Here is a 24,092-nt window from a genome sequence, read left to right as displayed (position 1 = left end):
CCACAACGAAACGGTCAGGCGCCATATTGCCTGAAACTCAAACAAAAGGCACAGGACAAGTCAGCGCCAGAAGTCATAAGCCTTACTGTTAACGGTAAACTTTAAGACGTAGTTAGATCAAATACGTAAAATCTTTGTTATTCTATCATACAACTGTTACCTGCTATGCGTTAAGTTTCTTCAAATATCCGTAACATTTTTTTAAAGCTTTATCCACGAGCAAACTGTACATCTACCTCACACTTCTCCTACCGACAAAGTCATGGAATTTATAGCGTTTCGGAGCTTAGACAACCTTAGTGCACTTTTAGAGTGGCTAAGCCACAGAGACCACAAAGCATCGAAAAGGATAGTTATTATAGTAGGCATTAGATGGCACTATCAAATTCTCGAAAAACAAATGTAATTACAGAAATATATATGGAATATTATAATTCGTTATAGTACTTATTTTCGCAGTTGATCGGGTTCGATTATACTTTTCTTCAATACATTATTCTAAATCGGCAATTCGCTTCATAGCTCACCAAATATAACCAAGGCAGGTAGCACCTCTAAAAGGTCGGTAGGTCAACAGCTATTGATAACAAGAGAGAAAATACAGCATATTAAAATTATAGTACAGGCAGGACTCGAATTACGCCGCTTCACTTTTGCGCCTCTCATAGATCACGATTGGAGGGGGTGATGAGTTCTGTACGAAAAATAGATTTCCTCACAAGGTTTTGCTGCTGCTGGACAATGCCCCTGGCCACCCTCCAGATTTGAGTGATTTGAATACCAAAGGCCTAGAGGTCAAGATTGTCTTCCTTCCACCAAACATAACCTCACTTTTACAACCCATGGATCAAGGAGCAATATTCACCTTCAAGGCTTATTACTTACGGACAACACTCAAAGGAATTTCTGAGGCTATTCAAGTGTCCGATAATGTAACGTTGAGACATTACTGGAAGTAATACGACATCATGAAAGGGATCTCCAACATTTCAGCGACATGGAGTGAAGTGTCAAAATCATGTATGAATGGCGTCTGGCGTAAGCTTTGTCCTGACTGCGTTTCGGATTCGCAAGAGCACGACACTACTCTTGCGTCAATAACAGACAATGTGACAGAGATAGCAAAGGAAATAGGACTTGATGATGTAGAAGTTGGTGACATAGCTAGCTGAACAACTGTCCAAAGACACAGAGGAAAGAGAAGCTGACTCTGCAGTGCCGATTAGGACACTAACAGTGAAATCAATGCAAGAGACTATTGGTCTTATTAATAAGGGATGTGAGATCTTATGTAACAACGACCCCAACTGGGAGCGGAGCTTAACCGTTAAGAGAGGAATTGTTACAGTTCTACAGCTATACAATAACTTATTATCAGAAAAGAAGAAAACCAAACAGACATCTATTCTGTCGTTTTTAAAGCAGTAGATTTCTTCTTCTTCTTAAACATTATACAATTTTCAATACATAAATTTCATAAAATAAAAAAGTTTCGTTGAATCTGACGTAAATACGTCTCTGTAATGTAATAATTCTTATATAAGATAAGTACTTGTGATATTTTGCCGAATGACCCTTCCGTATAGACGTATTTACGTCAAAATTTTTCATGTATTTTGTGTTGATTACTGAAAATCTTGGAACGGGGCCAAATGTATTTACATATGTTCCCATTATATTTTTGCTTCAATTTACGCCGCTTCATTTTACGTCGGAAATCTCACAAACCTAACTCCGGCTTAAACTGAGTCCTACCTGTATACTGCATGGCGCAACATCCTAGAAATCATCTTCAGTACTTTTATGGCCTAGTCCTTGATTCTTTAAAGAACTGTATATTTCTGCAACAAGAATCTAAAAAGTCTGATGATATTTAGTCTAATTCAAAAACTTCAGTTGAAGATGGCTGTGTTCTGGGTTGTAGGGCCATATAGTCTGCTAACGTTTTACCAGTTGCTACCTCTGTCACCAGAGTAGCAAGTACCTCAGAAATGTAGGTATACTTCTGCCAGACTTCACAGCGCAACAACCCAGAAAAAACAGCCCAGATCAAGATGGGCTCCTTCTACTGGGCCCAACTTTGTAGGTTCACCTGAGGACATGGGGGAAGAGCCACTTAACAAAATGTAGTGGTTTGAGGAAGCACAGTGGCAATTGAAATTGGGAAGCATACTTACTCTCAATCATCAAGTGGAAGAAGCATTGAATTCTAACAGCTTTTAACACAGTAAAGCCAAATAGCAATATTTTCCTCAGTTCCTGCAGACAATACTATGACAGCATCCAGAATTATTCTCTAGACTTTCATTACCACAAGAAATCTAACCTTCCACAATCACAAAGCATGTAAGAGTTAGTCATGGGGAATATTACCAAATATAAAGCAAAAACATTTGGTTTTGATATTACCTAAATTCTTACTGAATGATATGAATTCACTTTGAGACAGAACTTTCATATAAAAGGGACTGAACAATTCTGAATTTATCTAGACCAGTAGTTAGCTAGGCAGAAAACAGTAAGTAAACACTACCTCAGCAGACTACTTTGGATGCCACAGAATTAACCACTTCCCTTCCAGTAAACCAACTACTGACAAGGCAGTTTCTGGCTGAGTCACTATGTCAAGATTTGGCCAGCGCTTAGGTACTGGTTTTATATCCTATTAAATTCACAAATTAAAAGACAGCACAACCATGAAAAATATTCTATTATTCTTGACACAGAGGTCTCTTACATAGCCTGTGTAGCACTAGCCTCGGATTTAACAGCAAATCCCTTCTAATGAACAAACATGGGTTTATCACAAGAATTAATTATTATGTTTATCAAGCACTTTACTGGTCTTTTGGGTGTTGTAGTATAGAACTGCATAAACAGACATCAAATGGACTTTTGTACAATTATTCAGAAAAAATAAGTAGTGTATCTGAAATCATAAACAGTGCCTACAAGTCAATTACAAAAATCTGTGTAGTTCTGAGTTCATATCTTGCACAGGACTATGTTAGATACCATTTAACAAGGGACTTGGTGGGTTAGAAGCATCAGCCCAGAGTTACAAACAGGCAAACTTATTTTTGTATCTTTTAATACAAATTACTACACAACTTACAGCATAAAAGCTGTGTGTTTTCCCCATTGTACCATTCATAATTTTTATTGGCATGTTATTTAAATTTGCATCAAATGGGAAATGTATGAAGCCACTGACTCCCACATCAGGATTACCTAATAGAAAACTGTATTATTTAAATAAAATTCACAACTCCTGTTAAATTTACCATTCTGATGATATTCCTCGAAGTTCAGAAAATTGTCTAACGTGCCAATATCTTGATAGCTTCAGAATGAAATGACTCAAAATGTTGCCTAGTGTTCTCTGATACCAACAGCATTCCAGTTTGAATAACACTCCCTGACAAAATGACACAAATATAATAGAAAAATATATCTTACTCTAATTTTGTTGTTGTAATTACGTGTCCTCCATGTGGTCTCGACAGTACATATCCTGCTGGCAGATATGTATCATTAAAAACTCTGGAAATGCCATTCATTCCTACCAAGTCCAATGCATGCATGTCCAAGTCATGACTCCCAGGCAACGTTTTTACAGCTAAGTCTTGCAAGGGCAAACAAGCAAGTTCCTGACGCTTTCAAATTGGGACCGGCCAAAACTTCAAGTTAAGCCTCGGAATGGAGGCAAAAGATTGAAGAGGCCAGTGTTCAACATTGAACTGTAGTGCCAAGAAGAATTACACATCCTCCAATATTCCTTCTTCTTACTTAAAGCAGATAACTAATTTTGCAGGCCCAAAAAGAATTTTGTTTTCCATATTACAGTATCCTAACTGTAACGAGGTTTGATTACAATAAGTGTTGCAATAACAACTAGTGGTGCACACTAAAACATACATGGAATCATAACGTATATTACAAAATAACATCTTGGGGTGGGTGTGATACACTCAGATTTATTACTCTGACATATCCAGAACAGGCAGTAAAAGACACAGTCCATTTTCCACCGAGACAGTTGTCCCAGTGATACATTAACTGTTTCATTCCCACGGACAGGAGACAGGGCTCAAACATTACCGGCAAAACTGCTTCAGAGGATTCACTGGAACACAGGATGTATTGGGATGGGCATTACCCTGGAGAAGGATCACTTTTGCTATGAACAAGCACTCAGCTGATTTCTTCTTCATGGGAATCAATTAGGATGTGTATCAATGAAAAATACTGACTCATTGCTCTGTTGCTTAAGTGGAAAAATATGCCATCAGCTCTTCTGTTGGACATGCCACTACAATAAATACAAGTGTAACACACTTCTTTATGTTACTGAACAGCCTTTGTATAATAAATTAAACTTTTTTTTCCTGCTTTTAATCGTGTTGCTCATTGTATCTCCACATTATTCAAAAACATCTTTAATACAGTATTATATCAGTTTAATGTTCAAATCTGAAATTTAATCTCATTGAGTCATCTGAACTGTATTTACTTAAATGTTTGTGAAAGTCAAGCCAGCACAAATTTATATTCCACTGTGTGCTTTTCTTTCATAACAACAAAAAGTGTGATACTATAATATGTTGAAAATGAGCCACAATTATTAACATATAGACATATTTAACAAATGTTAAACTCCAATAAAAGTAAACACTATTCCATCATCATATTACCTCCTACTGTTATATTTAAATAGGTAATTCCATACATTAACACTCTCATATTTAACAGAACACTTCACGACACGTGTTTCGTAAGCAGTGGATGAATATACAGTGTAAGTAAAGCCAAATATAAAGATCTATGCTTCAAACAAATGGTTGTAATGTGAGGTCCTGCAGTTCTATGTATATTTGCAATGTACAGCAAGGGTGATATGCTCCAGACATTACAGCACACGTCACAGGCGATCGAATCCAAACCTCAGACATGATGAAGAATGATGGGGAAGTCTACATGCAAGCGAGGGTACTGATGGGCAACTTCTCCCTGAAAGAACATAAAATAATATAAAATATAAAAGGACTGGCATCCAACTGCCCCTGCACCAATCCCATACCTTGAATAAATTGCAGTAATCTGCTCATGGTCACTAGGGTTCAACTAATGACCTCCAAAGTGACAGGCAGGGTCAAAATGAGAAGCATCTAAGAAACCAGCGATGAATTTGTGGGTCCCTGGAGTTAAGTTAGATGACTTTCCCATTTTTGGAGGGATGGAAGAAAGTGGAGATAAAATGAATTTTGCATCTGGAAGACTTACATAAATAGGTCAAATCTGCACACCGTATGTACTGGATACAGAGCAGTTACCAAAATGCATACTGCATATATATATATATATATATATATATATATATATATATACACATACATACCGGGTCTACAATTTATGAGGCACAAGAAAGTCACCTTGAACATCTTTTGTAATTTAAGGTAAGAACAATTAATGTAATAACATGTATTAGTGACAAGAAATATTCATAGTTTGCTGTTACTAGCGGCACTGAAACTGATTCGCCGGTCACCCACCGGAAGAACGCGCGCAACTCCCGCCCACATCAACAGAGCGCCAGCCGACCACGCAATGCAAGCACGACCGCAGCCTCATAAATTGTAGACCCAGTATATATAAATTTTAAACTTGCACTTCATGAATACTGGAAGCACTGACAGCATACAGATGTGATGTGGACGCCATGCTATTTTCGTTTCTACTACATCGACACTTTAACAAAGATACTGCGTGTTCTTTAAAGACTATAGAACATTTCAGGACCTGACAAGTGTTAACTGAGCATTCGACATTCTTCTTACCTGTGGAATAAGATTATGGAGAACTTTCTTCATTGTTGCTTTGCATCCTTTTCTTGTTGGTGGTACTTCAATATAAAATTCATGTGCCAAGTCTCCATCTTCATCAAAGAACATTGATCTAAAAAAAATGCAACACAATCACTTCTAATCCTTCTAATTTGAAATTTAGTCCACTTATGCATTCTGCTTGCTGGCCAGAATCATATCGCAGTAGAAGTACTGAACAATCCAATGGTATTATACAACTAGTTCAAAACCAGTATCATAGTATGCAACACAATACATTTCCTTTTCTTTGGCCAATAGCTACAAAGGATAGAAGAAAAAGCTGAGCATACTAAATAAATAAGCAAATGTTCAATGAAACTTATGAAGGTTATATCAGTATCGCGAACTTGTATTATGGATATTTTACTTTGTTTGAAATGTTTCTATGTTGTCCATCACAAATTATGATAATGAGTTCAAGAATTCAAAGCCTAGTAGAACAATATTACATTTCTTAAACAATTCCCCACACGAGGCTCTCCTTTTAGTGTGTGCCATTATTATAATGATTTTCTCTTGAATGTGAAATACTTGTTTGCTATCTGCTGAGTTTCCCCAGAAAATAATTCCATATGACATGATCAAATGGAAGTAAGCAAATCTGACTGACTTTAAAAGTTTGTTTTCATGAGTGATGTGTCAATTGTCATAGCAAAGCATGCTGAGCTTAATTTAGAGATAATGTATTGAATATGTGTTTTCCATTTTAAGATATAGTCACTTTGTAGTCTAAATAATTTAGTTGCTATTATTTTATCCTTATACTGTATACTTTGGATTAACACAATTTTTGTTGGTAGCTCAAAGTTTCGTAAAATTTGTTATATCAAAACTCAATGTGGGTTTTTATTGGCTTTAGTTAGTTTATTCAAGCTAGCAAATACACAAGTCATTCAAATTAGAAAACCATCAATTTCTGGATGTGAAATAATAATAATATTAGCATCATCTGCAAGCAGCAAGGGTTTAGACTTGGTTGGCAGAATCATTGATATAGATGAGGAAAAGTAGAGGACCATGTATTGAACCTTGAGCAACTCCATGTTTTATAATGCCCCAATTTGAATTGGTGCTGTTATTTGAATATGGTGATTTTATTTCTACTGCCATGATGGTACACTTTAAACCACTGACCAGCTATACTTCGAGTTCCACAAAGGATCACCAATATCAGCTTCCCAATCACATAACCCATTTAAATAGATGTGGCTTTGCATCCAAGTCGCAGTCAGGTGTCATTACTACCAAACAGAATGGGGAAAACAAAAGTAAGCCCAGTAATGTGATGATGATACTTTAGTTCTACTTCTACAGGCAAGTCTATTGTAAAGAGACCAGAAAGACTGTCACTGTGATCACAAATAAGAAAGTACAGTTTGTAAAATACAACAGAAAATGTGTTCAGGAAGTCATACAAACAGCAATTTACCACATTAAGTATTAAACATAGTAAAACCTTAATTAAAATTCATTTAACAATATCTCAAATAAACTAACCCTTTTCTTGAAATTACAATGATTGGGCTATTTGATTTCACAATACTCCGAGTATCGTCGCTACTATTTGTGTTGCTGAAAGGGGACACGATTTTTTTAACGAATTTCGAACCGTTGTTTCCCATTGGGCTCTCGTTAAATGTTAATAAATAATAAACCAGCTACATTTTTACGAAGTTTAAAACGCCATATGTGAAGTACATTTTAATCCTCTATCCCGGAAAAACTGAGTCCGGCTTCATAACTTGGTAAAATCACAATTAATCCAACCACCGTCGTACCGGAACCACCAACTACTAAAACAGCTGGTTGTTGAAATACATGCCAAAGAGGTTACAAGTTATCTCCTGAAACAAAAACAATACCAATCGCGTAATATTTTATCTATAAATAAATTGCGAACTATTACAGAATTTTAACAATAACTGTACGTAGTTTAACTACACCCTAAATAACTGTAGCTGACATAATTATAGCATAATATAATTCCTAATACTTAAAACTCGTACGTTTAAAATACCTTCCATTTCTTACATCTCAATGATTGCACTATGAAGCAAAGTGCAAAAGCAAAGGTCATCAAATGTGACATTTGCATATGATATGGCAATTTTTAATAGTACGTATTTCCTTTGGGAGTTGAAACACAGATGGTCGAAGTTGTACAAATTATTAGGCTTTTCATAATGCAGTTTTCTGCAGCTTCCTGTAACTTAATTCCTCAGGACCATATATTTCTCTCAGTGCCATGTACATAGGCTTATTCCTTCATCGTTCCTCCCATCATTTGAGATAACATGCATCATACCCATACAAAGCAATAGAAGATAAAACTCTTTCAACACATTCTATCTTGTAACTGTACGTTGCCTAATAATGGTTGTCCTCAAAAATGTTGGACATGTTTCTTGCCTAACCTTGAATGGCAGAAGAAAAAAATTTCACACATTTTTCAGCAGTCCTCAGAACTATTTGCAGTCAAACCAGAGCATCAAGTGTGGACAACAGCACTTTCATGAATATAACATACTTAAATTAACCCTTTGAAACTGAAATTCAACTAAACATTCAGAGGTTCAATTCCTACTACAAAATCACAGCATTTGACCAATGCTAAGTAAAATAACTGCTTTTTATTCTGAGAATGATATAAAACCCACAGGCAAAATGCAGATGCAATTTGTGTGTGAGCCCCCTGCCCAAATATATATTACACAAAGTCCACCCCTTTAGAGCCTAATAAACACTATCAAGTAAAAACTCACACTTAATATAAATTGTTTGTCCTTTCTCTACCTACTAACTTTTTCATCAAAGAATATGCAACCAGCATCTCAACTATCAGGAAATGGCATGGGACCTTTGGAAAAAAGTAAAATGATTGCACTTACAAATTCCAGACTTCACAATTGCATTATTCTTTACCTTCTTGTTCTTTAGCATCATCTCACAGCAGAATGTCCTTACCTCCAAGACTGTTGTCAAAGCCTGGAGCCAGGCCTACAGAAAAATAGTCATAAAAACATGGCACTCAAAAAATTACCTACATTCACTTTGGGTACCTTACATGACCTAAAATTTTCTTCTTCTATAATCCTTATGCTCTTCATGGGGTTCCCATCCACATTTGTGCAACATTTCAACTGTTGCAACAGAAAACTAAACATCATGAAGAATTTGAAATGATGTGGTGTGTATCCACTGGCCAGAGCTCAGTCTGTGTCCTAACACTTAGCCGATACATTAATCCAATGAATCTTGTGTAATACAACAAATAAAGAATTAGAAAACGAATATCAAGGTCCATTGATGAGTATATGCATATAAGCTTTCACGTCACCATTCTTTAAACCTTTCATCTTAATCTAATGGAATAGTAAATGACTTACAGAAATGTACTAGACAGCATCTGGGAAATGTTGAGGTACTGGCCTAAAAACTGTATTCATTTTATTTCCAAAATACTTAATTTCCCCTATGAAACTACTCATAAATATCCTACTCTCTGTATAAAACCAAACAATATTGTAAAATTATATAGCGTACACTCAGTAAGTGCATTAGGCAGACAAGCTCAAAAACTATTTATGAATCTAATGTAAAGTTGTTGTTAAAACTGTCCATTTTAAATTAAAATGGTTCAATGATTTTTTCTAAAGTTCTTCCATACTGAAGCTGATCAAAACTGAGTTGCTTCTTGTGTACTGATGGACAGACATATGGAACAACTTTAATATAAGCTCACAGGGTTGCCAACATACCGAGAAATGATAGAACTATACGACTGATTGCATATGTGCAAACCTATCTTCAGATTTATAACATTACACACACAAAAAAAAGAATCATTATCAAGGACTCACTAAATAATGATTTTCTTTCGTTCTTTATTGCAGTCTTCTGCCAAAATTGAAGCGTTTGGTTTAATGCAAAATGAATGACCTAGCATCACAAAATTATATCGAGATCAAATGCTTGTATGTAAATTAGTCATTAAACCTGGATGTTCTACAAGAATATCGATTTGCCTGGACAATTTCTCATTATAAAATTTAATAAAAATTGGTTTATCCATTGTTATTCCATATACATGGACAAACAAATGGATGACCAAACAGTTTGACTGAGCAATTGTAATAAGTCAGCTGGGTTGGAAACATGCCTAAAAAACAGCAGGGAGGCTAAAGATAGTAATCTGGCCTCATATGGAGAAAAAAGACAACACGGGGATATGACACACAATCCATAATGTTATGATATCTGCGTTTACTACAGGGACAGTGTAAACAGTAGCACTCACAGATGGAATATTTTATCTTTTTTTTTAAACATTCCATGACATCATCCTCTCTCCACCACATAAACATTTGCTTTCTGTAACAATCTTGCAAATACATAAATTACAGCTCATTTCACAAATGGTTTTCTTATGTGTGAAATTATAAACCATTACCATTAAATACAATATATATCCAAAACATTATGCACTTTCAGAACATCATAGCAGCTTCATAGACAACTAAAGCACTGGATGTGCCAAAACAGGTTTTCCCAGTGCTGGTCTTCTGGGGTGTGATGCCACATGGAACTGTAGATACCAATGCGTCCCGGAAGACCACTTACATGCAAACCGAAAGGCCAGGAAAAAGTAAAGAAAATTACTATCAGTGGAGGAGAAAATTCGCTTTCCTGTTATTCCAACTGTCGAATTTCACTGTCTTGGCACTCCATGATTATTATGAAGTTATCTCTTCATGCACAGATGACTGGAAATGCCATTCTAAAGGTTACATTGTAACAACAATAATAGTAACAGTAAAAATACATGTATGTTATTATGTACCAAGCTTACAGTCCCATACTAACCTACAAAAACACATGGCTATTTTATAATACAACAGGATATTGAAAATTATATTTCAGAACCCATCTGAAGAAAATTACAAATTCATGCAGTCATGCAACTCTTTTTCCGCATAACATACAAAAGTACATGACGTGAACAAAGCATGAAAAGCTGGTATATTGTAAACAGTTACTGTTGTATATATGTGATTGGCAAAAACTCGGCTTTATCTCCTAAGAGGAAAGAAATAGAACCACCACCACCAGCACTACTATAGTACAGTTCATATGTCTACATGGGGCTGTGAGACCACAGCAGCTTTTGAACAGATAATACATAATGTTGTAAATCTGAAAAGAGAAGAAACAGCGTAAGAAAGGGGGCAGCAAAAGCTAGAAAAAAAATTAATTTCTAAATATATTATATGAATGTCTTGCAATTTTTGAAATTCCAAAGTTCTAAGTTTTAATAAGAACACAAAAAGTACTGTTGAACTGAAACTCTTTGAGTAAAATGAACATTTCACATAACAAGGCTCAACCATTCGGTGATTTTAAGAAAGGGTCATGTGAAATACCATACTGTCTATAACAAAAGGTTAAAATATCTCAAGGTTCAGTGAAGGAACAATTTCCTACATAATGATGTGGAATGATATTCCAGTGAATTCTGAGGAATGAAGTCAAAAATCCAAATAACATGAATTTTGGAAATGTAGGTAATTCTTCAGGCCAGATATTTAACAGTAACACCACAAACCTGCATTCTTGTTCATTCATTATTAACTAACTGAAGTTTATGATAATTTTATATCCTTGCTGTAGAAATATTCTGATCAACAGTATTTCATGTTTACTTTTTCTCCTTCCTCATCAGATAATCCTCCTTGATTATACTTTAATAACAAATTGTATACTGAAACTTTGATTTCAGTAATGAATAATGCTAACAATAATTTTGTTCATACATACAAGTGAGCAGCAAGGCAATGGTAAGTAGCATTAGCTTAAGCGGCATTAAAACTGACATGTACATAGAAAGTACCAAGCGCAAATGCTGGTCAGTGCACTGGTTGTGTCAACAGATGTTTCTGCTGCTTTCCTGAATTCTTCTACGTTAATGATGGGATGGTACTTCCCCATAATCCTTCTCTTTAATAATCATCACACTGAGATGTTCAATTTTAAGAAATTCTTGCACTTGATGAAACATCACTATGAGTACATGAAACAACCATAAATGTCATTCCAAAACATGCCTAAACTATTATACATAAATGAATGAGTTATAATATTAAACGGTCTGTTTTCTGCACTCACCATATTGCCTTATTTGTATTGAAGAAGCAAAACCATGCCAACACAGTACAAACCTCACACAATGCCGGTTAGGTCATGTAAAATTACATATCGCATGAAAGTTAGACAACTTCTGCAATAACATAAACTGAACACACACAATGAAATCAAATCGATATCCAAAAAATACCATATATTACAGTGCTTGGTGGAAGGTTCTGAAACAGGTCTCCATATCAGATGTGGCTTCATACAAATCGTTGTTCTAATTACATTACATATAACTGGATCAGTACAACTTCTTTACAATTATTTTGAACAAATAATTATAATTGTGAACGTTACCCACTTCAAATGTGCACAGAATTTATCAGTCATATCAACTGGTTCTGAGCACTTAAAGAGAACCACTTGAACATGAACAATTAAGGCCAAAACATGTAGCGGTCTTAACAAATATCGAGGCTATAACAAATTGTTGCGTATATGGACTGTCAAACTAACAATCAACATGCAACAGGATGCATCACTTAAAACTACAAACTTTTTATTGAAAGCCAAAACAGCACAAAACCTTTATCTTATATCTAAAAGCTTGTAAGTGTCAATGAAGCTTTGAATACATATAATTGAACTGTGTAATTATTGTGAGATTGAAGGTTCTCATGGCAGTGTGTATGGAGGTGACAGCCTTCTGAGATATCATGCCATGTAGTCTTTATGATTTAATTAATGTTTCAGACGTGTGTACTATTTTCATTATCAGAGCAATTACTCTGATGACTGAAGCAATAGACAACTCTGAAATGTCTACAGGACTACATAGTGCAATACCTTAGAAGGCTGTCATTACGTTTTACCTTCTGTAAACATGGATGACAGCATCTGATGGAAAGCATATCTACAACATCTTCGGAGTTCTTTTTCAGAACAATGTCCAACACAGTATTCTTATAATAAAATCTAAAACAATCACAATGAAGTTTCTGACCCACTAATAATACATACATAAACACAATAATACTGCTCTAGCTACAAAGTACTTTCATGTGTTTCTCTGGCAACAGATCGAGGAGTTATTAGGCTCTGAGTGAATACATCACTAGGGAAATGACTCAGGCTGTACACACTCCAGAATGAACACTGCTGCAAACAATCAAATCCCAGATGTCCAGTCTGTAGCCTGTTAACTAGACATTTGGACTCTGCATTTGTAGCAAATATGCTCATTCCAATTATCAGTTCATTGTAGTTAACAACATTGCAAAATAATACTAATATTACAGACTAACACAAAGTAACAATATAGCTGTGATAGGAATAATTAAGAACATGCATAAAAGCAACTTCAATTTGTACATGCCAGGTCTCAATACAAACAAGGTTACCAAAATTATATAAATGAAACACATCATCAGGTGAGAAAGTACTAATCATATCTATAATAATGTAAAACTAATTTTAACATAATATATGAAGGTTATCCCATTCAATGTGATGTCCTAGAGTAGATTAAACTCGGCAGTAATATAAATGACTGACTTCCTATCCAAAATCACTTGGTTCACATTTACAGAAGTTCATTCATGGAACATTCATCAACCATTCTTCAAAATGTCACCGGGGAGGGGGTGGGGGTGGTCAAGTGGCTATGACTGCTTCCTGACAAATCTCTCCCAGCTTGAGACTAAGATAACCCTCTAAAATCAGGAGTTCTAACACGAGAAGAGAAAAAATGACTTTGTCAAATTAAGAATCCTGTGTTATGTGCCTTAGTAATATGTCTTCGCACAACAGAATAATTTACATATGACTTCAGCAGCATGCTAAAACATATGTTCACACTCCCCTTTCCTGAGAATGTAAAAGATGTGTTGGGGACTTAATTTAATTCCCTCACTACCTCCTCACACAGAATATGCATTTCTCCGTAAGAATGTTCACTCAGAGCGATGATGGAGGCGGCAAGCACCTCTGAAACGTTGGTAAACTTCTACCAGACTACATGGTGCAACAACCCAGAAGACGGCCATCTTCAGACTCAAAACCTCAAATCCTACATGTTCACTCTCGCCTATGCTTCAGCTGATGTAATTAATTACTACACTAAATGGAAAAATACACTGCTTGCAAAACTTGACTGGTGATATAAAAATGTTAACCCTAATGGAAGCATTTTATCAGTAATAATTTAAGATGATCCTCAGGTACTAAAGTTGGAAAAATACCTACCCTTAAACACAGGTAAAAAATTAATTAAAATTAAATCCGTGGCATAACAGCTCCAGAGAGCCAAAGCCGACTTTGACTGCTGGCCTCACGTTCACATGCCTAAGCAGAGGTGAACGATCATCCAACCAGATATAGGGTGATGTGTGGTCAGCATGACAAACCCCCAGCCACTGCTAGCTTTCCTGACCGGATTACGCTACTCATTGTAGCTCCCCAATTTCCTCACGATGCTGGGTTGGCACCGGTCCCATACACCGGTCGAAAGCTCATGAGAAAATTTCTTCTCCCCCGAGACTCGAACCAGCTCGCATTCCGTATCGCCGGTCCGAAGCATGATGCCTCAGACCGCGCGGCTACGGCGCGGGACTTAAAACACAGGTAAACACAAAATAAACCTACAACCAATTGTAGACAGCATACAAGCAGACAATGCTATCAAATAACATAATTTTTGCACAGGATGTTTACTTTCATTCTGAGAAGTAGTAACTATAATTCATTTATATAACTTGGTAACCTTATTTACACATGCATACTAATCAATATCAACAACTTAATTTGAAACACAAGATGATTCAATAACATGAGATAAATCTTCTCAACATGAAAAAGCAAAGCAACGAAATTAACATGTGTTCTAGCAAAGTGCTGTTGAATTACCAGTTGGAAGTTTTTGTAGTCTCTTGAAGGTATTTGATGATATTCTGCACCACATCAATGCTTGTTGCTTGGCCTCCCAAATCTGTTAACACGATTAATAAATTTTTGATGTGTATGATACTCTACTAGAAACGTGACAAATTCCATAACTGAGGTACGTAATACATCTATTGACACTTCCAGTGCCAGCACATCTCATTTAGCCACATTCTACAACACTACATGTCTTCAGTAACAGTATGCTGCCGAGGACAGTGACGCATGAGTTCTGTTTTTTTTACACAATCTATGTAATAACCTATGTGCACTATGATATCCCTGGCTTAGGTACTGATACTGAGGCACTGCTGTCAAATATCCAAGCAAAATGTTACACTGACCAGGTGGCTGCTAGTTAAACCAATAGCCAAACACAATCTTATAAGAACATTTTATGTGTAACTATCTTTAAAGTGATATGACACAAACTGATGGTTGTACTGAACTTTGAAGATCCACAGAAAGAAACTTTGCTAAGTTTGAATTCGGAAGTAGTGACAGTGCAACTACCCGTGATAGAAATGATGATGTGTTCTAACCCAACAAGACCCAGAGGCTAATGAAGGTTTTGAAACAGAATTTTCTCTGCCTCATGGTGTATTTCATCTTGGCACTTACACCATCATTATAGTGCAGAGGTTGGTGGAACTGCACTTGTTCTTCCTCAAGCTAATTTAAATTATAACTGAAATAGAATGGGCTGCCCTTGCATCATAATCAATACTGATCTACTGCATATCCTCAAATACGTCATCCTCCGAGCTGTACTATGAGCTACAACTATAGTTTCACTACCACATGACTGCCAAGAATGTGTACACTTCAGGCAGAACCACTCGTTTTACTTCCACATAATGCAACGTTAGTTGACAAATGTTACAGTGATATGTTTTTACAATTGTTACATGACTGTGTGTGGGATCACGACACTGGAGTCTCGATCTGCACGTGTGACAGCAGACATAATGCCATTTTTCCCAATTAACATAATTTTATTTACATCTCATTAGCACATTTCCCTTCAGGATTGTCCATTATAATAATGAACTTTCTTAGTTCTGTAAAACATGAATCCATATTTCCTAGTGTATTCTCCTGGTTATGTAACCAAGTTCAATGCATTTGGTCTGACAACTTTATTAGCATTAATTTGTTAGTTATGTCTGCATATCTTTAGCAAGCATGATTCATACTTCCAAATTAATTTTGCAAGTGTACATTCCATACCTGGCGTGTGAATATGATCCTCATTGACAGTCCTGTCAACTGCTTTATGAATCATGTTTGCATGGTAGTGGTGCCCAAGGTGTTCCAACATGTCAGCTGATGCATTCAGCATGGCAATAGGGTTCGCAATGTTTTTTCCTGCAATGGCTGTTCCAGTGTTGCGTGTCCCTGGCTCAAAGATGGCATACTGTAGAAACAAACAAACTGTTGTACCTCTGGGAAACACCAAATTTTTAATTTTACATTGAGAAAAACCTTAAATAGAGGAAACTTAATGCGGAAACAAATGGAACCAATACAAACTGAACACTGAAAGATTAAATGCTATTGTTGCATAATTTCCACCAAAAATAATGCCTTTAACCCTTCAAAGCAGGGCAATAAAGTTCCCAGTCTATACTGTGCTGTAGAAGGATTTTCTGCTGGGGATTTCAATTTGAAATTTCAATTGCATCATTTTACTTAGAAGGGCACAACTGCCCTCAAAATAACTAATGAATAATAAGGAGCCTGCACTACAACCACCCTGTATTTCAAAGTGGTCAATTTTGATGCCTGGTAAATTTGACCAGCAAGATTATCACAGAATTTAGAATTGTGGCGTTTTGAATCTCTGAAACAGTCTGATGTACCACTTGGTCATTATCTTTCTTTCAAAGAGCAATATATGAGGAAGCTGATCTTTCAGATAAACTCCTATCATGTTTTGGTTACAGTCCCAGACTGACATGCACTTTTCCTTGGATCATCTTGGATTCAGTCTTCGGCAATCTTATAAAAACTGGCTGATACAAGTATTGTTCTTGGCAAGTCAACATTTCATTTTCAACTCACATGATCGCCGTAATTCTTGCCAGAGAGAAGTCCTGCACCACCCACAAGACCACACACCACATTAGACACAATTGTGCCATACAGGTTTGTCATGAGCATTACATCAAACTGATGTGGCTTCGAGACCAGCTGCATGCAGCAGTTGTCAATGATCATGTCATTGTGTTCAATATCTGGGTATTCACTTGCTATCTTGCGGGATGTCTCAAGAAACAGACCATCAGAGAGCTTCCTGAAATTAAACACAAACTTCGAAAATTTTGAAACTGCAGTAATAGGGGGGGGGAATAGTACAAATTTCAGAAATGAAAATCCTCATTTTCTGCCATCAATGAAGTCTTTACACACCGAGATTTGACTCGTTATTCTGCTACTCCATGACTGGTTTCTACTTAGTGCTAAAGAAAAAATCATGTTATATGGAAGATCACAGAACTGATAATCTAAGAATCTTACATAATGTTTGCCTTGTGGATAGTTGTCACCTTCTTACGGCCATTCTTCTTAGCATACTCAAAAGCATAACGAGCAACACGTTCAGAGTTTTCCGATGTGACAACCTTCATGCTTTCCACAACACCACTGACACTCTGAAATGTATGATAAACAACAGATTACTAGAACGTAATCTTCTAACAACAAATACTAACACTGTTTCAGTTTTTAAGACAGGAAACAAATGCATCTATAAAGAATTAAGCCATCTTACAGTAATACACATTGGAAGATGGCATATGTGTGCAGTGAAGAGAGAGGCACATGAGAAAGAGAAATGGCCGGGCTATCTAGTAAACTATCACCTAAATCTTTATATCCAGTTTGATAACCTTACACTCCTTTGTATCCTACTCAGCCCTATCCCATGCAAAATTTATTGAAACAAACTTAATTATATATCCAGGTTGATAGGAAATTGTGTTTCACAAAACTGAATGTTCCTTTTTTTTAAAAAAAACTTAAATTATAATTTGTTTGTTTCACTTACTTAAAACCAAAACTTCCTTCTTTAACTCAAAATTATATTAATCATGCAATATCTCAAATATTCAAATCTTGATGGAAATAAGAAGGTATAAATCATGTAGCCTACTTTCTACAATGATGAAAACAGAGCACTCACTTCGTGCTCCAACATGGCGTACTCGCCCTCAGTATTCTGTCGCGCAATGATGATGTCAATGCCCTTATGCCTGGCAGCCACACCAGGGTATGACTTGCAGTGAAGGACATTCATGTACAGATCTAACTCATTACGTAGTGCGACATTTCTCGAAAACACCCCTCGACTCATGCTTCCTGTCTCTATGTTCCCTGCCAAGAAAGAATAGGTCATGGAACTTTCTAACGTTTAGCAAAAATCATGTGACATACAAAACCATGTTGTACATTACCACTGTAAAACTGTCCATACTGACATGGAAACCAAAAATACTGGGGTGCAGCAGAAACATCTATTTACATTTTTCTATGTCTCTATTCAGATTTCGTAGCCAGCAACAAACGTACATGCGAGTATGCTCCATTTATAGTCTTATCCCACAGACGTGTGAAGGACGTGCAGTAATTTTATACTGTGCAAATTAATGAAAGCATTAATGAACATTGTATTTTATGCAGATTTAAAATTCAAACAAAGGTTACTCTGTAGAAATAAAGACAGTGCATTGGGGATGAACAAATTTTCATGGTATCTGATACTGATCCATCCTAGACACATTAGACTATTTTGCATGATAGCCAAAACTGAATCTCTTACGCACATAACCGTACTTCATTAAATAAAATATATGTAACTTATTTTCCGTAAAGTATGTAACACATTTCTATTAATAGAACTAAATAAGACAAACATTGTGCCACACTTCTTAAAAATGGCCACCAACACCTAACTAAAATTACTTTCTAAGACCTTCTCTTTCCTCTGATGGCAGTGCAGTAAACCCCATTAGTTCAGACCCTAAATTTTTTAAGTACCTACTTTGTTTCAGAGATCATTCCTAAAGAAGAATTTCCCACTTCATATCAGATTAGATAAATACACAGTATCTATTTTTATGAATGAAACAAAATTATCTGCTTTAATAAAGTACACATCCAACAGAAATTATGTATTTTCTATTATCTAAGTTAACTAATGTTCTGGATTGTAAACAAATTTTCTTGTTTTTATAAACTATTGCTTGAAAATATTTATATATAATTGTTCTATATTTCAGGCTTTTCACTAATTCAGACTCCACCTTACCTTGTTAGTCCAAATTAGTGTGGTTTAATTACTGTAATATTAAGCACAACTCATTTTAAGTTTTGTGAAGAGAGTACATTTTCTCAGGCTCATGGATAAAATGGAAAGTTTGGAGTGAAAAGCAAAGTTTAACTTACGACGTTTTGGCATTCACTTGGAAATGATCAGAACAAGCTAAATGTAAATAAACAAGTTAGTTGATTACTTTATGATACTGTACCAGCTTCTTCTAGCACCATATCCATTTTATACAATTCACACAAGATACAACACAGTTAAAGTGAACAATACATTAGTAGGGATGTGGGATGGCTACCCGAGGTACCACCTCTGCATTCTACCTGAAGGACATTACAGGATAGCCTGCAAATGGCTTGTTTCAGGTTACCTTTAATAGCAACTCCATTCCTCCTGATTGATGTGATTGCATATTCCAGATCTTCATTGCTTTCACTTTTAGGATCCATCTGAACTACTTCAAAGTCAACTGGAACACCAGCATATCTACCAAGCAACAAAACCGAGCTACAACAAGCTACATGACAGATAACCGGAAATTATCAGTGTGAGGCCAGATGAAGCAGAACTTTATAAAAACTAGACTTTGGCAATGCCTAACATATTGTGTCGCAGTGAGTAACAGAATGGAGATGTACACTATTAAACTCGAAGGCTATCAAAAACAATATCTGTTCCACGAATTTACTGTTAAGATGCAAAATCATGGGATCAACAGTCCATGAACACAGTCAACTTATTCGCTTTTATTTTCAGCACATTTTTAGAACTGAAACAATAAAGTCTTGACACACACACAGGTTAAGGACTGACTGCAGCACAGGGTCTCGAGTTCAAACTCAGGATCCTCCTCATCTTTCTTTTCTGTTATTCTTGCAATAGCTAAATAATAATTCTCATGAAAATGTATCAAGTAATATATATATATATATCTATCAGAACAGTATCTGGATTACACTAGTCTGGCTGTTTGTAGCTTAAATGACAGGAGACACTCAAGTAATGATTAATATATGACTGGCAATGTGATCATTACAATGACTGCAGTTATTATTATTTATTATTTAGTGTTCTGTCTGACGACAGGTCCATATGAACAGGATCCTTCCATCCTTTTCTCGGACTGGGACCTGTTCATATACATTCTTGGCAGATGATCCAGAAGTGGTTTGCCATTGCCTTCTTCTGTGTGTGAATGGAGTAATTGTTGGGATGCCACGGAGAAACCGGGGAAGCCCCCGGAGGAAAACTCCGTGTTGCCTAGACCACGGCCTTGCCCAACACAAATTATAAATTCGGGCACCGCCGGGAATCGAACCCGAGACCCCAGGATTACAAGGCCAGCGTTCTAATCGCTAGACCACCGTGGCTATAATGACTGCAGTATCAAGGGAAAAGTTGTTCAATTCAATGCTGTATCATATGCTAAGACTGTGTAGCAATATGATTATGAACAAAACATCACGACCCATTTTAAGGTCTGTTCCAGTATTCCAGCATTTGCAATGGTGTGCTTCAACGTCTGATTTTAACCAGGTACTGCCCATGCATGATCCGAGTCCACGAGGTGCCACTTGCTAGTAAACATGCCCTTGTACTACAGCTGCATTACAATCTTCTTGAGAAACTTACTACACCCATCTTCAGGGTAGACTCTACTAGAAATCAGTCCAAGAATTTTCTGATGTTATGTAAGATTTCTGCTCAATCCCGTACCTGAACACCTCCTTGACGTAGTTCATAAGTTCCGGGCCAATACCACTTCCAGGCAGCATGGTGACGGTATGTCGACCGCCATACTGTGCTTTTGGAATCGCGGCCTACATGAACACACACGACTTGCAATCAACAGACATGTAATATCAACTGCTGTCTTCTAAAGACAAAAAAATGTTACTAACCACCTTATTTGTGCTGAGATACCACAATAACAAGGAATAAATGAAAAAGTGTGATTTACATAGAATGGATTATGTAGTCTTCTGCTCAGGAATAAGACTCAGAACAAACACAGTAAGTCATGCACGTTACATAATGGTTGGCTCATTATATTGTGTTACCCTTATAAGCAATGGTTTGGCTACAGTGCTGAGAATCAGAAAACTCATGCCTGTGATTTTGATATTATCAACACATCCACTTCATTCAAATTTTTTGGTACCAACTTCAAATTATTTCAGTGTCATCAAAAACTTATTTCTTGGTCATGTAGATACAGAAACAGCTAATGAAAAACCCATGTACAATGCCCCCACTCTTCTTGTTAGCTGGTGTCTTTTTCCATTTGAAATCTGCAGTCGTATTCTCAGACGCTGAGCTCTGTAGTCTGGTAGAAGTTTATTGATGTTTGAGATTATTTGCTGTCTCCACTATCAGAGCCTGATGACAGAAATGGCAAGTGCCTTTCAAATATCCATAAATTTCTACCAGACTTCATGGTGCAACATCACAGAAGACAGACATCTTCATACTTGCTGCTGTCAGAACCTGAAATCTCACCTACTGGATCCCTGTTTTTGCACTTTCTATAATGCCATGCTATATTTGTTGCAATGTCATTACTGTATTCAGATAAGTCATATGCACATTCCATATCAGACACACTCAAGATACACTCTACTTCAGAATCAGAATAAAAATCAACTCTTCAATTATCATTTTTGAAATTAAAAGTAACAATTTCCATTTAGAATTCAAGTTACAAAATTCTACTGCAACTCGTGTTAACACTGGCAGTGATTCTGCAAACCTAATTCATATACGAGCATAATTTGCAGGTTAAACATGCAAGGACATGCAGAATGGTAAACACTGCAACTCAAAATCGACAGACAACTTTCTATCACTACAGCAACCATCACCAAATAGCATATTAGAAGGTCACAGGTACGCTGTTGCAAAATGAACAGCAGAGCCCAGGCGAGTGAAGACAGCTCAAAATTCGTGCTGCAGCAAAGCTAGCAATGCCATGCTGTTGACTTAGAGCAGCACAGTACTTCCAAGGCCTTGACACATGCAATTTGGTGACTGCTATAGTAATACTACACACACAGAATGTTACCATTTAAAAATATAACCCAACACCCACTCTCCCAACCTTTCCCATGTCACTCATATATAGGTCAACCTTGTTGCTAGGCTGCTGTTCACAACAGTGCTGCAAAAGCTGTGTACGAGCAAACATGGTTTACTCAGGGGCAGAAGGTGTGTTCATACTCAAACATTACTATGCATTGGAATTGTTTGCATATTTTATTTGTCACACACAATTTTACTACAATGTCAAAACTTGGAAAAAGAAGAATAAAAAATATATATGTATATGACCATCACCGACACATATTTCTCACTCTTCAAACTCACTCATACTCACTACACGTCTCCCCACCGGAGTTTTATGTTGGATATCAAAATCAGACAGTGTTGCTGCCTAGAAATAAAAGAGTAATTATTAGTCTTGTATTTTTATAAATGACAGTGACATTAATTGAATACCAGTACGTTTGATACTGTCCGCTGTCCACTACTTGACACAGAAAAGAGTACAGCCAACCCTAAGAAGCTGTGTATATCACATAAATATCACAGACTGCACAGCAGACAATGTCCAACCTAATACTGGTAAAAGTTTGGAGTGATGTGACTCCTCATAACATAGCAAGCTGAAAATGGTTTATGTACAATATATTCATTGTGTTGCTGACATTATATACTCTCTCACAAAAGTGAAGGAATAGGAATACTCTTTCAGTAGGGTACACTGAATTACACTTACTGTCCAAAGACAAAGGGAGAACCTGGAGCTCACGAGGGGGAGCCCATACAGCAGTAAGGCAGCCGAAGCTAAACTCCCGGGAATTTTAATCCTTCCCGGAAAAAAAAGAGATTAGCGATCACTACAGTATATATGGAGAATATGTTCGGGAAATATAATTTAAATATCGTGTTATTGAATTTAATAACATTCATCAATAATTGTAAGTAATGAATAAAACCTCCCACAAACATTTTCTCTTCGTCGGTAAAAATTCTGTATTCTTTTGGAATAAGTCTTCCCACAAACCTAGACGTTATTTTAACTTAACAGTAAAGCATTAACAAGAAGTCTGACTTAAACCTTCTTAAGAAAAGTTACGTTGTACACTCCCTTCATGTAAAATAATAACGAATCACAAAACACTTACTTTGTCACTGATTATTGGGTTATCATGCAATAAAATTTTACTACGATACGAATACTACAAACCGACGCCATTATCAATTGAAATTGGCATTTTCTCTGTGGTTGGTAAAATGCAGCAAACGTGCATACTTACTGAGATGCACTAAAAATATTGTTGCAATTAATTTACATACCTTGCGGGAAATTATGCCAAACTCTGACAAAAATTTTGAAAACTTTATAAGGGGCTGTACATTAGAACACCTTCCGGCTGCCATGACTGCAACCATAGATACTAACATGGACTAGATCACTGAGGGCACGGATCATAAATAGCTACGAATTACCAACATATAGAAAGATTAACAGGGATATTGGCAATTTCATAGTATGTACATCTTTCTTACTAACTGAAATCGACTTTAAACTGATAACATGCAAAAATAAAAATTGCATTATTATATCCAAACTAAGTTCCAAATGCTTTGCCATTAGGTCAACCACATCCCTCATGAAAATATGCTTTTAAATTGAATATGGCTCTCTTCTGGGTTGTATCTCCCTGAGGATAGTGGTAGCAAAGATCTCTGAAACATTGGTAAACTTCCACCAGACTACAGGATGCAACAACACAGAAGGCAGCTACCTT

General features: G+C 36.4%; 3 protein-coding genes across 10 annotated transcripts in view; all 3 read right to left on the bottom strand.

Annotated features, from left to right (window-relative positions):
• Window positions 1-306, bottom strand: part of HUWE1 (HECT, UBA and WWE domain containing E3 ubiquitin protein ligase 1) — a 56,828-nt gene extending 56,522 nt beyond the window's left edge. For 3 of the 4 annotated variants that reach the window (XM_087355828.1, XM_087355833.1, XM_087355832.1), the window contains exon 1: window positions 161-306. The gene's annotated coding sequence lies outside the window, so the exon portion shown is untranslated. Of the gene's footprint in view, window position 1; window positions 79-160 lie in introns of those variants that run through there. The other variant, XM_087355829.1, reaches the window with a different exon arrangement.
• Window positions 307-2,693: 2,387 nt separating this feature from the next.
• On the bottom strand, window positions 2,694-9,982 carry LOC110840782 (tumor suppressor candidate 2). Of its 2 annotated transcripts, none has more exons than XM_087356075.1 (3): window positions 9,272-9,982; window positions 5,838-5,955; window positions 2,694-5,010 (listed from the first exon to the last, which is right to left on the bottom strand). In XM_087356075.1, the coding sequence occupies exons 1-3, from the start codon at window positions 9,289-9,291 to the stop codon at window positions 4,945-4,947; spliced, it is 204 nt and encodes a 67-aa protein (XP_087212201.1). In that variant the 5' UTR covers window positions 9,292-9,982; the 3' UTR covers window positions 2,694-4,944. The 2 variants fall into 2 exon arrangements, with proteins under 2 accessions (XP_087212201.1, XP_087212200.1); XM_087356074.1 differs by lacking the exon at window positions 9,272-9,982 and adding an exon at window positions 7,383-7,735.
• A 146-nt stretch (window positions 9,983-10,128) lies between these two features.
• Idh3g (Isocitrate dehydrogenase (NAD(+)) 3 non-catalytic subunit gamma) lies at window positions 10,129-23,772 on the bottom strand. 4 transcript variants are annotated; one of them, XM_087356070.1, is made up of 10 exons: window positions 23,638-23,772; window positions 22,655-22,711; window positions 20,998-21,101; window positions 19,652-19,767; window positions 18,139-18,329; window positions 17,475-17,608; window positions 17,019-17,250; window positions 16,185-16,371; window positions 14,919-15,000; window positions 10,129-11,078 (listed from the first exon to the last, which is right to left on the bottom strand). In XM_087356070.1, coding segments are annotated over exons 1-10 (1,212 nt in total). In that variant the 5' UTR covers window positions 23,746-23,772; the 3' UTR covers window positions 10,129-11,077. The 4 variants fall into 4 exon arrangements, with proteins under 4 accessions (XP_087212196.1, XP_087212198.1, XP_087212199.1 ...); XM_087356072.1 differs by lacking the exon at window positions 23,638-23,772 and adding an exon at window positions 23,466-23,484; XM_087356073.1 differs by lacking the exon at window positions 23,638-23,772 and adding an exon at window positions 23,057-23,121.
• Window positions 23,773-24,092: the final 320 nt, after the last annotated feature.

Source organism: Zootermopsis nevadensis, unplaced genomic scaffold (genome assembly GCF_977971745.1).
Source record: "Zootermopsis nevadensis isolate Lab colony 2312 unplaced genomic scaffold, Znev_1.0 Znev_ptg000025l, whole genome shotgun sequence".
Taxonomy (NCBI): Eukaryota; Metazoa; Arthropoda; class Insecta; order Blattodea; family Termopsidae; genus Zootermopsis; species Zootermopsis nevadensis.
Note: the sequence above shows the minus strand (reverse complement) of the source record. Positions and strands in the feature narration are given on the sequence as shown.

Coding starts and splice junctions, on each gene's coding strand:
- LOC110840782 (XM_087356074.1), bottom strand. CDS start 7,507: ATGGGAAACAACGGTTCGAAATTCGTTAAAAAAATCGTGTCCCCTTTC. Junction 5,956..7,382: donor ATTGTAATTTCAAGAAAAGG/GTTAGTTTATTT, acceptor CATTTTTTTTAG/ATCAATGTTCTTTGATGAAG. Junction 5,011..5,837: donor TCCATAATCTTATTCCACAG/GTAAGAAGAATG, acceptor ATGTTCTTTCAG/GGAGAAGTTGCCCATCAGTA.
- Idh3g (XM_087356069.1), bottom strand. CDS start 23,745: ATGTTAGTATCTATGGTTGCAGTCATGGCAGCCGGAAGGTGTTCTAAT. Junction 22,712..23,637: donor TTGGCATAATTTCCCGCAAG/GTATGTAAATTA, acceptor TTTTATTTCTAG/GCAGCAACACTGTCTGATTT. Junction 17,609..18,138: donor ACGCCATGTTGGAGCACGAA/GTGAGTGCTCTG, acceptor CATACATTTCAG/AGTGTCAGTGGTGTTGTGGA.